The 13,220-nt window shown below is 43.9% G+C and overlaps 1 protein-coding gene across 3 annotated transcripts in view; it reads left to right on the top strand.

Annotated features, from left to right (window-relative positions):
* Nucleotides 1-13,220, top strand: part of SSBP2 (single stranded DNA binding protein 2) — a 1,934,337-nt gene that overhangs the window by 1,867,666 nt on the left and 53,451 nt on the right. For all 3 annotated transcript variants that reach the window (XM_044064241.1, XM_044064242.1, XM_044064244.1), the window contains exon 16: nucleotides 3,227-3,325. In XM_044064241.1, coding sequence (XP_043920176.1) covers nucleotides 3,227-3,325 — 99 coding nt within the window. The remainder of the gene's footprint in view (nucleotides 1-3,226; nucleotides 3,326-13,220) is intronic.

Genomic DNA, 13,220 nt, shown 5'->3' with positions numbered 1-13,220 from the left:
ATGGCCCTGTGGAACACAGGCTTGAGCAACCAAGTGCATCTACAAGCTCTATTCCTGCCAGGCAAACAGAATTCACTGGCAAACGACGTAAGCAGAAATCTCCTGGACCCACACAAGTGGAAATTGGAGCCCAACACCTTCAACCTTCTAATCCAGAGGTGGGGGACACCAGAGGTGGACCTCTTTGCCTCCCCCGAGAACCATCTGTTGAGCAAATGTTGCACCAGGAACCCTCACAGCAGAGCTTGGAAGGTGGATGGCTTATCTTTCAAATGGGAAAACCTCTCAATTTATACCTTTCCCCCTCTGCCCCTCCTCTCAAAGGTACTACCCAAGATCAGACAGGACAGCCCAAGGGCAATTATTATTGCCCCAGACTGGCCACGCCAGCACTGGTACCCACTCTTACACAGTCTGACAACAGCACCTTCATCAGACACCTTCCTGCTGTCTCAGCAGGAGGGACAGATTTTGCATCCCCAGCTGCAAACTCTAAACCTTACAGCCTGGCTTATCCCCTGAATACTGCACAAGCAACCCTCAGCAAACAGGTGCTGGACGTCATTCTTGAGCCGGAAGGCCTAGTACTAAGAAATCCAATGCTGAAAAGTGGAAAAGATATTGTTCTTGGAATCAATCTCAAGAAAAGGGCACAGCTGTACCCTCCTTACCTCAAATCCTTGATTACCTAGCAGAGCTACTCCACAGAGGTCTATCCTTCTCCTCCATTAAGATTCATTCCTCTGCCATCTCAGCTCATTATAATACTGAGCCACCTCTATTATCTCACCCACTCATCAAACAGTTCCTGAGAAGGGCTAACAACTTAAGGCCCCCTAGGAGAACACCCACCCCTGCCTGGGACCTTAAATTTGTACTGGAAAAGCTCACGCTTCCCCCTTTTGAACATGGGGCTTCAGCAGAACTAAAATTCCTTTCTTGGAAAACAGCCTTGCTTGTAGCCATAACCTCAGCTAGAAGAGTGTCCGAGTTACAGGCACTAATGGCTGTGGAACCCTTCATTATTTCCATGCCTACAAGGTTTCCCTCAGGACTAACCCATCCTTTATGCCCAAGGTGGTCTCCAGTGTGGCTCTAAACCAAGCCATCCATGTCCCGACCTTTTCCCTAATCCTCAGAATAAAGGGGAAAGGATCCTGCACTCCTGGACATGCACAGATAGCTCAGGTTCTACCTTGACAGGACTAAATCTTTCAGAAAATCTGACCAGCTACTAGTCAGCTTTGCTACAGGGGCAGAGGGCAAGGCCATTTCAAAGCAAACCATTTCCAATTGGATAGCACACTGCATCCATTTCTGCTACAAGCACCATGGAAAACCTACCCCACAGGGGATCAGAACACATTCCACTAGGGCTACTTCCATCTCTAAAGCATTTCTCAGGGGAGTCCCTACCAGGGACATTCCGGAAGCTGCAACCTGGAGTTCTGTACACACCTTCACCAAGCATTACCACTTACCTATTTTTTTCTAAATCCAGAGCTGGATTTGAAACAGCAGTCTTACAAGGCCTGCTAGCCAGCCATAACTCCTCTTGATTGCCTCCACCCTTCCTCAGCTTTGGGAATCAACCCAAGTGTGATGACTGCAGCAGTGAAACATGAAGAACATAGTACAGTTGTGTACACTTACCATAAATGTAGATGTTCGAGTGTATTCATTGTTGCAGTCCTGGTTTCCCTCCCTCCAGCCCCCTGTTTTTCTCTATCCTTTCTACCTATCCTCTATATGACCATTTTTTATGGCAGTGGTATTTACTTTTGCATCTATATTACCTTGTCGAAAGATCACAATATCGAAAGGCTAAAACATCGAAAATGCCGTACATTAAAACTGTTCTTATGGGGTCTGCATCCCCCCCACACCCGCCACTAATTATATATACCAACTCCGAGATCGCACTGCAGTGAGGATAGAGCAAATTTTCTCATCCCCACTGTACCATGATCCCGCAACAACACTTTCGATGTATAGCATTTTCGATGTTTTAGCCATTCGGTATTTTCAACATGCGATATTGTGAAGTAGACCCTTACTTTTTACTGGTGATGTTCCACACCATATACTATCTTCCTATTTGGGGGGCTCCTGACATCTGGGGCAAGAAAAACTGATGAAATGGTGTCAGCTGCCTGTTTTATACCCCTGACGACCTGACGTCATGGAAGAAGTGACAGCATCCAAGGCAGAAATCCCAAGACTCTGGAATTCGGGCCGACTGAGGGCTACCTGCAGGCAGATAACCCAAGTGTGATGACTGCAACAGTGAATACACTCGAACATCTACATTTATGGTAAGTGTACACAACTGTACTTTGTCTATAGCATTTTTATATACTCGCGTTATAAGTTTGCTGGTTAATGATGATGAAATAGCAGTTTCTAGACATTAATTATGTGCGCAACTGCAAATAGACTTTAGAGGATCATGACTGAAGTTCTAGTTATAATTAAATTATTATGTGTTCAAGACATATATGTCAAGAAATTCACGTTTAGAGTGGAGCAAAGAGAAGCTCTAGAGTTGAATCATAGCTTCCATGTCAAGAACACGTAAGAGATATGATGGAGCAATTTAGTCATAATTTTTTGTAGCTAGTGCAGCTTTATCTGTTCCATGTACTACCATTTGCTGGAAACATTTTTAGGAGAACAACATTTTTTATGGCTTTGAAAGCTGAGTGCTGCAACACAGAAAGTGGGCATAAGTGAAGTGTCTCTGAGGAATGAACAGCTGTTATCAGCCTTCTGCTTTTTTGTGTCTGACAGAAAAAGGTCTCAACAGCTTTTAAAGCTGTTAACCTTCTCTTTGCTACTCTGTGGTGTCAGCACTGGCTGCTATTATGCTCTAGTGCTAATGACTAGCGCATAACATAGAGTGGGTTCGTGATTCTAACCACTTTATTTGAGTTGTTTGTCCGAAATGTCAGGGAATCCACCTCGAGGGAATAGTGTATTCAGGGCAGTCTGCGCTACGAAAGCTTTTGTGATGTCAAAAAGTTGCTTACCAAGCCTGTCTTTTCCCCATATTCAGAGCATAATCACAGTGGTTTATGTCCTACAACCAACATTATGTTCTAGTGGCCTGCATACTTGAGCTGTTTTCATTTTTAATCAGCTTTAATGTTAGTTAAGTTTTACATCTGTTGTGCAGTTTACTCTTGTTTTCATAGTGGGTGTATGTATTGTTTTTGTTTTGAAACAGAACTCTCCTAGCAACTTGAGTCTAAGTAATCAGCCTGGGACTCCAAGGGATGATGGAGAAATGGGCGGTAATTTTCTGAACCCTTTCCAGAATGAAAGTGTGAGTATTTCTTTTAAGAATGAAGTTGAGATGCATGACTTATATAAAAAATGTAACTATTTCAAGTATAATTTTGTAATGAGTTGTATCTATTGAAGGGGCAGTTTATTTTTGTTTATCTACAGTTTTAATTCTGGATGTTTCTAATTTTTTATGAATGTATTTAAAGTGCTGCAAAAATCTAGAAAATATTTTTTCTAAGAATCACTATGGCACTTAATTATTATATTTTCTTCATCATTTGTTGTAATTTATTAAAACATTTTATTAATGTAATACTAGTTCTAAAATACAGCTTCATAACAGTGACTATCCAAGGGCATACCTTGTGATGAGATAATGCCTGATACATTTTAGGAAATGGATAAGCATGGCCTTTGGCTTTGTGCTTTTTAACACTGGAATTGAGCCATTATTACAAGGGTTGTCCAGTCTGAGTGTAAAACTGCACAATATTATTCAATAGTAAAATAGAGCTCTCCTGTCTAGCTTTTTCTTAATAGAAGTATAATGGATATCGTATACAGTTCTGATGTATGTAGTCCAATCTCGCCTTCATTCTAACCCGTGGGCTCGAAGCCAGACCTCGGCTCTGACTCAGCCATACTCTAGCTCAAATTCTTCAATTGGCTCATGGCTAAGAGGTATCCCATCATGCAACCGGTCTATTCCCCAGATCTCGTTTGCCGCTCCTTACGCTTAGACGTGGTCTCGCTTTTGGCCGTGGCTAAGTGTACTGTTTATAAACTTTTTATAAACTTTTGAGTTGTTGCTCAAAAAAGCTATTTTCATAGCTCTGTGTGTGTGGTAGTGGTGTTTTACTGCCTTTGTTTTGTTTCTCTTGCTGTTTTTGTGGCCTTGTCGTTGGCAGTTTTGGTATCCGTTCATTTCCTTTCCCCCCACGGGCTAGGTCCGTTTCAGTTAGAGGACCTAGTCCTCCCCATTGCTTCTGTGTGGTCTTTGGTTTGGTGCTCCATTCTGTTAGCATTTAGTGTTTTCGTGTCTGACTAGTGGTGCTATCCTGCCTTTGTTTCCCTGGGCTAGGCCCATTTAAGTTAGAGGACCTAGTCCTCCCTGTAGTTTTTTGCCGCCAGTTACTAGGCCGTTTTTAGTTAGAGGCTCTGTTTCTCGTGCAGGGTTTAGTTGGGTCTAGTGTGTGTACGTATAACTTTGTACCTGTGTGTGTTCTCCTTTTCAGCATGTCCAAGGATTCTAAGGAACACAGGCCTTCAGGCTTTAAAAAGTGTGTTGAATGCAACAATAAAATGTCTTTGACTGATGAGCACTCAGTGTGCATATACTGCTTGGGGTCTATTCACCTCCAAGAGTCCTGCTTGTTTTGTCATTCCTTCAGTCCCCGTGTACTACAGGAGAGGAAGAACAAGCTCATTTTGAAAGGACTGCTTAAACACTCTTTTGAGGAAGACTTGGTTAAGTCTTCCAGTGCCTTATCCTCTCCAGCTAAAAAGGACAAAAAGACTTCTAAAAAGCGCTCTTCGGCTCCGTCTGTTTCGTCGGAGCCAACAGAGAAAGTTGCTAGAACAGCTTCTCTTTCTTCGGTTCCATTGCCCTCGGTGCCGACAGAAGGTAATATCTTGACTAAGTCCATATCGGCTCCCAGCCTTTCAGAGCCAGTCACGGATATTTTGGTTCGGAGCTGGTCTCCAGTTATTCGACCGGTTTCTCCTTCATTCATGTCCCCTTCTGTAGGGAGATCCAGATCTCCAACAATATCCTCCAGGTCCTCCAGGACCCTTTCCGATGAGGACATTGATAGAGTGGTGAAGAAACTGCTTCAGTCATTGGTGTTGGCCAAATTGATTTCGGCTCCGACCCAGTCGGCTCCGTGGCCTATGGCCTCTTCATCCTTTGTTGCTCCTCCTCCAAGCCTTTCTCGGCCTTCGGAGCCAGAGTTGTCGGCTCTATCGGGTGCCGTTAGGTCGGTTCCAGTAGCCTTGCCTGGCCTCTCGGTTCAGATTTCTGCTCCGATCCCCTTGGCTCTGTCCACGGGGTCGAGGGTCCACGGTTCTCCAGTCGGACCCGAGGGGGAGGCCTCGGATCGATCTTCATCGGTTCCGAGCCTTCCTCTCTGTGCTTTGGCTCGAGTGAGTTTGGACCCGACATCTGCTTCATACCTCATCATCTCCTAGGCACCAAGGGCTACTACTGTATCCTCTACAGTTAGTCGGCCTTTGGAGCCGGGGTGATCAGCCTTCGAGATTATGAGGAGCGTGCTGGCCAGGTCGTCAGCTGCATCCTACACACCGATACTCTGCCCCCTCCAGCACTGGTGTCAGTTTCGGATCACCCTCTATCCATGGGCAGCGGAGACCCTAAGCCTCAGGATACCTCCATGAGTGGTCCCCAACTTTCTGACATCTCCCCAGAACCTGAGGAGCCAGCCAGAAGAGATTGTGTAAGAGGAAACACCTCGACTCCCCGGATGAATCTTTCATGTCGGACACCGACCTCGAGGAGTCAGAGGGGTCCCCCAAGTCGTCTTCTGAAGATATCTCTTTTTCAGATATCCAGGAGATCTTGAAGCATAGAGGCGACTGGCCCTTCAAATCCCCTTCTGATGAGGAGTCTGTGCTCCTGAAGGCTTTTGGGTTTCAACCATCCACCTCTTGGGTTTCTCCCCCTTTTGATGAGCTACTAGATCTTGTCTGTCGAAAGATGTGGGAAACTCCTGACTGTGTGGAACCGGTCCCTAGGAGACCCAATAAGTTTTTGTCTGCCCCCACTGACAAGGAATATCTAACTAAAGAATGAACTAAAGTAGATGCCATGGTGGTGGCAGCAGCCACCAAGAAGGAACTTGCTGAAACTTCGTCTACCGTCCATCCTCCTAACAAGAAGTCCCGGGCTATGGACAGGTATGGGAAGCATGTGTTTACCTCAGCGGCCTTTACACTGTGGTCGCTGAACTACTTGATGCATTTTACAAGGCTCCAGAGAGATCTCCTAAATGAGCTAGGAGATTCTCTACAGGGTAACATTTTTGATGCCGTGGCACAGAAGATCAATGCACAGATGTCTACCCTAAATTCCTGTACCAACTCCTCCATGAGGTTGATCTCATATGTAGCCGACGGAGTGAGTAGAGCAGCGGGTTCCGGAGTCCCTCTTAGGAGACACTCCTGGATGCGCCTGTGCAATTTCGTGGAGGCCTTCAAGTCTACGTTCACCAATGCCCCCTTTGATGGTTCATCGTTGTTCGGAACTAAGGTGAAGGACACTCTCACTAGGAGCGAGCAGGAAGGAAAAACCCTGTCTGCTGTGGGAGTCCATTTTTCCATGCCTTCTAGACCCTACCCCAAGGGCCAGAAGGGTGGGAAAATGTGATTCAGAAAGTCACAGAGGTTTTTTCAGGGCGCACAAAGTGATTCCCCCTCCAGAGGCAGGGGCGGGGGTGGAAATTTAGGTAGATGCCACCCTAGAGGCAGAGGATGCCCGCGTAATCAGGGGGACTGTGATTCCTTTTGTGGTTCTCCCTACCAGTGCACCTGAAGGGAGGCCCGACTGTGCGTCTCTGGAGCCGGTCGGGGGCTTTATTCTCAGAAGCCTGGCAAGAAGTTACCCAAAACGAGTGGGTATTAAGGATAATTTCCAGAGGTTATCATATTCCCTTCTCTTCTCCTTCCCCGCTAACCAAGAGAATCCCAGACGTTCCACCCAGTCACAGGGATTCTGCAACTTTAGAAATAAAAAAGTTGCATTCAAAGGGAGCCATCCAGCCTGTCCCCGCAGACCAAGTACAATTAGGGACTTACTCCATATTCTTTTTGGTGCCAAAAAGAACAGGGAACCTGAGACCCATTTTGGTACTCAGCCGATTGAACCTTCATGTACAAAAGTCCAAGTTCTGCATGGTCACCTTACAGTCAATACTCCCTCTGTTAGGGAAAGATGTGTGGATGTGCTCCATCGACCTCAAATATGCTTACTACCATATCAAGATGGACAGGGCATCAAGAAGTCATCTACACTTCCGGCTGGGAGACAGTAATTTTCAGTTTTACACTCTGTCCTTTGGTCTCACCACAGCTCCCAGGGTGTTCACCAAATGCATGGCAGTGGTAACGGCTCACTTGAGACGTTAGGGATTTCCATACCTGGATGACTGGCTCCTTTCTGCCACCACCAGGCATCTACTGTTACAGACCAGGGATGTCACCATTACACTGTGCCAAAGATTAAGAATTACTCTAAATTGGAAAAAAATCTGCCTTGTTGCCCTCGCAGCTTGTCACTTTTATCGGTGCCGAACTACATATGGTGCTCATGAGGGCCTTCTTACCAGAAGAGATAATTCAAGCTCTACATCAGCAGGTCTACACCTTACTACCATTGAGGAAGGTCAAGGCAAAAGTGGTCCTCAAGTTGTTAGGGACCATGGCTGCCAAGATCATGCTAGTTCCCCTTGCCAGACTACACATGAGGGTTCTTCAGAGGCTGCTTTTCACCCAATGGTCACTACAGCATCTTCCACTCTACCATTCTATTCTGATTATGGACACGTGCAAGCAGGATCTACGCTGGTGGCTTCAGGCCAGCAATCTCAACGTGGGCAAGCCCTTTGTCCCATCTTCTCCAGTTGCCACGGTGACCACGGATGCCTCCCAGATCAGGGGGGGGCGTTATCTCGGCAGGACTGTCCAAGGCATGTGGCAGGATCACGAGACCCATTTGTATATCAATGTCTTGGAGATGAGAGCAGTTCTATTAGCGTTGCAAGCACTTCAGAGCTTTCTCCCTCTAGGGATAATTGCAATCCACTCAGACAACATGTTAGTGGTATGGTATCTGAACAAATAGGGAGGAACCAAATCATACCCGCTTTGCAGGGAGACGCTTCGAGTTTGGCAGTGGGCGGTGTCTTCCCAATACTTTCTAGTTGCAACACATATACCGGGGAAGTCCAACGTGATTGCCAACAGGCTGAGCAGAGCTATCCTAATGCCTCACAAGTGGTCCTTGAACAATTATTTTGCGGAAAAGATATTCCACAGATGGGGTCAGCCTTGCTGCAATCTATTTGCCAGCCCCCTCAATGCCAAATGCAGTAGCTACTTTACCTTTATCCCCCCAGAGGGGGAGACACCCAGGGACGCTCTGGTTCACGATTGGCCCTCCGGTCTTCTCTACGCCTTTCCACCGTTACCTCTGATATCGAAGGTCATTCAGAAAGCACAGTCTTTGGGAAGCAAAATGATCCTCATTACCCCACACTGGCCTTGTCAGATTTAGTTTCCCTTCCTTCACCTCTGTCTAATGGACAAGCCCTGGATTCTGGACCCAGCTCCAGATCTGTTGATTTATATGTCAGGATAGTTCCAGCCCTCCATCCAGATCCTCAGGTTGACAGCTTGGCTGCTCCAGTTCAGTCCTTAGTCAGGCTTCATGATTTTTCCCCGGAAGTGGTCCATATTCTATCATCTTCCCACAAGCCTTCTAAAAGGAAAATTTATTCCAGTAAGTGGAAAAGATTTCTATTTGGGCCCGTGGGAGACATATTGATCCTTACACAGCACCTATTTCGGTAATATTGGAATTTCTTTCTCAACTGTTCAGTCAGGGGTCAGCTGCAGCAACCATTGAAGTGCAACTGGCAGTGATTTCTACCTTTCACGTTGCTAATGAGCCCAACCTTATGGCTCATAGGCTTTGTAGGGCTTTTCTGAAAGGGACATTGTTACTCCAACCTCCAGTCTTTGATCCAGTGATGCCATGGGACCTCAATTTTGTATTACAGAAGCTCAACTCAACTCCCTTTGAGCCCGCAGCTACATGTAACATTAAATTCTTGTTATGGAAGACGGTATTCTTGGTAGCCATAACTTCAGCTAGGCGGGTCTCTGAACTCCAAGCATTATCGATTAGGCCACCTTATTTGGTGTTTCACAAAGATAGAGTCTCCTTAAGAACTAATCCTTCTTTTGTTCCAAAGGTTACCTCTGTTGTCTATATCAACCAATCCATTGAGTTTCCTGAGTTTTTTCCTGAATTCTCCAACAAGGCAGAACTTAAGTTTCATCGGCTAGATGTTCATAGACAATTGCGTTTCTATTTACATAGGACAAAAGATTTCAGGAAATCATATCAAATGTTTGTCTCATTTTGAGACACTAGGTTTGGGGTTCCTGTTTCTAAGGTAACCTTGCCTTGCTGGATCTCCGATTGCTTCTCATTTATTTATGCTTCCAATGGCAAAGAATTACCCTTTAAAGTGAAGGCTCATTCTATACGATCTGTGGCTACCTCAACTGCGTTTCAGGCTAGAATGTCTATGGATGATATTTGTGCTGCAACAACATGGGCTTCACCTAATGCCTTTATTAGTCACTACAAATTAGATCTGGTCTCTAGAGGCAGATCTTCCTTTGGTTCCACAGTGCTCAAGCGTATTTTTCACTGAACCACCCAAGATCAAGGTGCTAGGGACGCTGTCCCACGAGTAAGAATGAGGGCAAGATTGGACTACATAACATCAAGAAGTTATGTACTCACCATAACGTTCGATGTATGTAGTCCATCTCGCCTTACCTTCTTACTAACCCTCCCTCCTACCCCCTCCTGGAGGACCTGGAGGTATAGTCTCTAGGTGTCAGTAGTCCTTTCTGTTGGGGTTGTTCTGTGTGTGTGTGTGTGTGTGTGTGTGTGTGTGTGTGTGTGTGTGTGTGTGTGTGTGTGTGAGCTTGCAGCAAACAAGATCTGAGGAATAGACCGGTTGCATGATGGGATACCTCTTAGCCACAAGCCAGTTGAAGAATTCGAGCTAGAGTATGGCCGAGTCGGAGCCGAGGGTTTAGCTCCGAACCCACGGGTAAGAATGTAAGGCGAGATGTACTACATACATCGAACGTTATGGTGAATACATAACTTCTTGTTCATAATAGTGGCTATCCAAGGGCATACCTTGTGATGAGATAATGCCTGATACATTTTAACAAATGGATAAGCATGGCCTTTGGCTTTGTGCTTTTTAACACTGGCATTGAGCCATTATTACAAGGGTTGTCCAGTCTGAGTGTAAAACTGCACAATTTTATTTAATAGTAAAATAGAGCTCTCCTGTCTAGCTTCTTCTTAATAGAAGTATAATGGATATTGTATACAGTTCTGATGCTTCATTGGAAAAATCTGTGGTACTTCTCCACAATTTTAAACTTTTTTCATAGATTTTTGTTATTGTAGTGACCACAGAATAACCAATAATTTGTGTTGGATATAGCACACCATATCCTATTGTGTGATACTCCCATCTAGTTCTCGTTTTAGAATTTACCAATCTACAACTCTGTGTGGGTATATCAGGATGTACCTATGGTTGGTGTGGTTTTATCACAAGGGATGAAGCCCAAGTGATTAAACAAAGTAGGATAAGTGACGGAGAAAACAAAATTGCTATTGCTGTTTTGTTTTTTTTGTTAACAATTAAAAAATAGATATTTAAGACAGCAAGGAAATCTGGTAGGTTTCTGTTTAGTTTTTCAGAATGTACCTGTGTTTTTTCTTTTTTTTTTTTTGTTCATATATTTTGCTCTGTCATTCAGCATATGCTAGTACAAAATCTGGCCACTTGATGCTACTTCAGCAGCATAGTATTTTTCTGTTGATATTAGCTCTATGTACTGTGGGCATACTGGCTGGGATGCCCAGTCAGTGTGCTAGTTTTTCAATAGTAATGAGATTTTATTGTATAATAATGATATATCATGATAGAAAATAGGCATTTTGCTTGCTGTTATTGATTGGGTAAACACTTAATAAGACATAAAAAAATGAAATTGGAAACAATGGTATACAGCACAACATACATAGAAGTATTACAACATTAAAACAGAAATTATTCCAAAGAGTATAACAACATCACAGAACCCAGTAGACAGTAAGTACTTAAGAAAAAAAATCATAATTTAAATGTAACACAGAGGTGGTGTGATGCTTTTTGTTGAGTAGGTTTTACAATGCAGCTACTCAGGCTTTAAGCCTACATGAATCCTTCTTCAGAAGTTTAAGATTTAGTAAAGAGACGACTGTTGTAGTCATCCATTCATTACTTTTAAACCTACTTTTTTATTCTAGTCATAACTGGAAAGTAACATTTACAGAGATAATTAAGTGTAGGTTAAAAAATATGACTGCAGTGTTTGGGTTTGGGATGTGTAGACTCATATGTAGTCCTGATAAGGATCAGTGAGTATCTCAGCTAAGCCTGTTGGATCCTGCTATAAATGAAGCCTTGCTTTCTCCATATTATTAGGTCCAAAGATACTTGGATTTAATTTCTCCAGGTCCCTGGTCTGTCTTCTGCAAAAGTGCCGTAATGAAGTCTCAGATCTTCAGATCATTCTAGAGACAGTTAGGAATACCTTGGTTCAAATAACTCGTGTGCAGAGGATTTAATTAGATATGATGGATATTAAATCTCAACCCTCACACATCAAGATAATAATGGATGCCATTTCCATGTTTCCATATCAGAGATAAACCTCTGACTACAACACAGGCAATCTGAGTTTGATTAGTGGCGTATGGGCCTGTAAGAGCTGGATAAGGAGGATAGAAGTGAATGAATGCTACCACCTTGCCCATCCCGGGGGGTGTTGGTGTCTATGGCTCACCACTTGGGTGAAATTAGGGGGAGCATTAGGCTTTGCACCCATAGAGCCCATGCCTGTGATTACGTGCTGCTTACATACATGCAAATAAGCCAAGAGATTGTGTAGAGGCATGCTCCCTGCCGCTTTATGAGCTGACACAAGGACAGGTGGTGTTCAAGGTGGGAGGGTAAGTCACCCCACTGGAAAAGTAAGTTGGCCTGCTCCCTGCCACCCGACCAAAGCCATGGTGGAGTCAGAAGAGACAAATAGACTAATAAGGCATCTTGGGCAGTTGAGTTCATAGGATGGTCATCCCTGACAGAATTAATGATCCATTTAGGTGAAGGTTGTAAAGTCATCAGTCAGATCTATTTGGGAACAAACAAAAGTTATGAAGGGTAAGAATGGACACTGTTTGACAGCCAGACATCTTTTTAGAAGATGTAATATGAAAGGCTGTAGACCAATGTATACCATTTTAGTAAAGCAATTACAAAATGAAAATAATACCCTTTGATTTAGAAGCATGATCCCATCACAGCAACCTGACTTTGAATTCTTAGACGAGCTATTTCAGAAAATCATATTCAAACTTTTCAGAAGTCTTTCAAAAAGCAGTCTGCTCAGGTAAATGTAATGACCTCCTTGTGAGTCTTCCCCTCTAGTTGTCTTTTGCAGAATTTCTGAATTATCTGGATCGGTGCAAAGTGATAATGAACATTAAATAAGTTAAGGTGATTGTATGAAATTTGCTAATTCTTGCCATTTCTGAAGGTTTCCCAGCTGACATTAAGAAGATGTGTCAGCGGTTGCTACTATTTATTTACAACTTTATATTAAATATATAATGAGCATTTGTGATGCATTTTTAGAATATGCTTTTATTAACTTTTCATCTGCTGTAGTAGGTAGCCTGGAAAAGAATGAACAGATGATATTCAACAGTGGATCACTGTGGCAGTAGCCTAAGCTCTCTGGGTTGTATCCTGCCAAACATACGATCAGCTGGTCAGTTTTTCACAATGTAAGGGAACCTTCCATGTAAGGTTGCTACCTTTCGTTGTGGCCATAACTGGAGCACGGCCACACCCCTAGCAGCTCCCATAACAGTTCACACCCACTCCCATCTCCCCACCCACTTCCGCCTATTTTGTGACACCATCATCATGTCAGCTGAAGAGGAATGCCCTGTTTTTTTTCCATTTAAGGTCCTATTATTCTTCCACTTCACTGTGCTTTTCTGTAAAAAAAAATATATATAGTAAATCCGCAGATTTAACAAACCGCGA

The sequence above is a fragment of the Protopterus annectens genome, chromosome 2.part2 (genome assembly GCF_019279795.1).
Source record: "Protopterus annectens isolate FY-2018-M chromosome 2.part2, PAN1.0, whole genome shotgun sequence".
In the NCBI taxonomy this organism is placed as follows: Eukaryota; Metazoa; Chordata; order Ceratodontiformes; family Protopteridae; genus Protopterus; species Protopterus annectens.
Note: the sequence above shows the minus strand (reverse complement) of the source record. Positions and strands in the feature narration are given on the sequence as shown.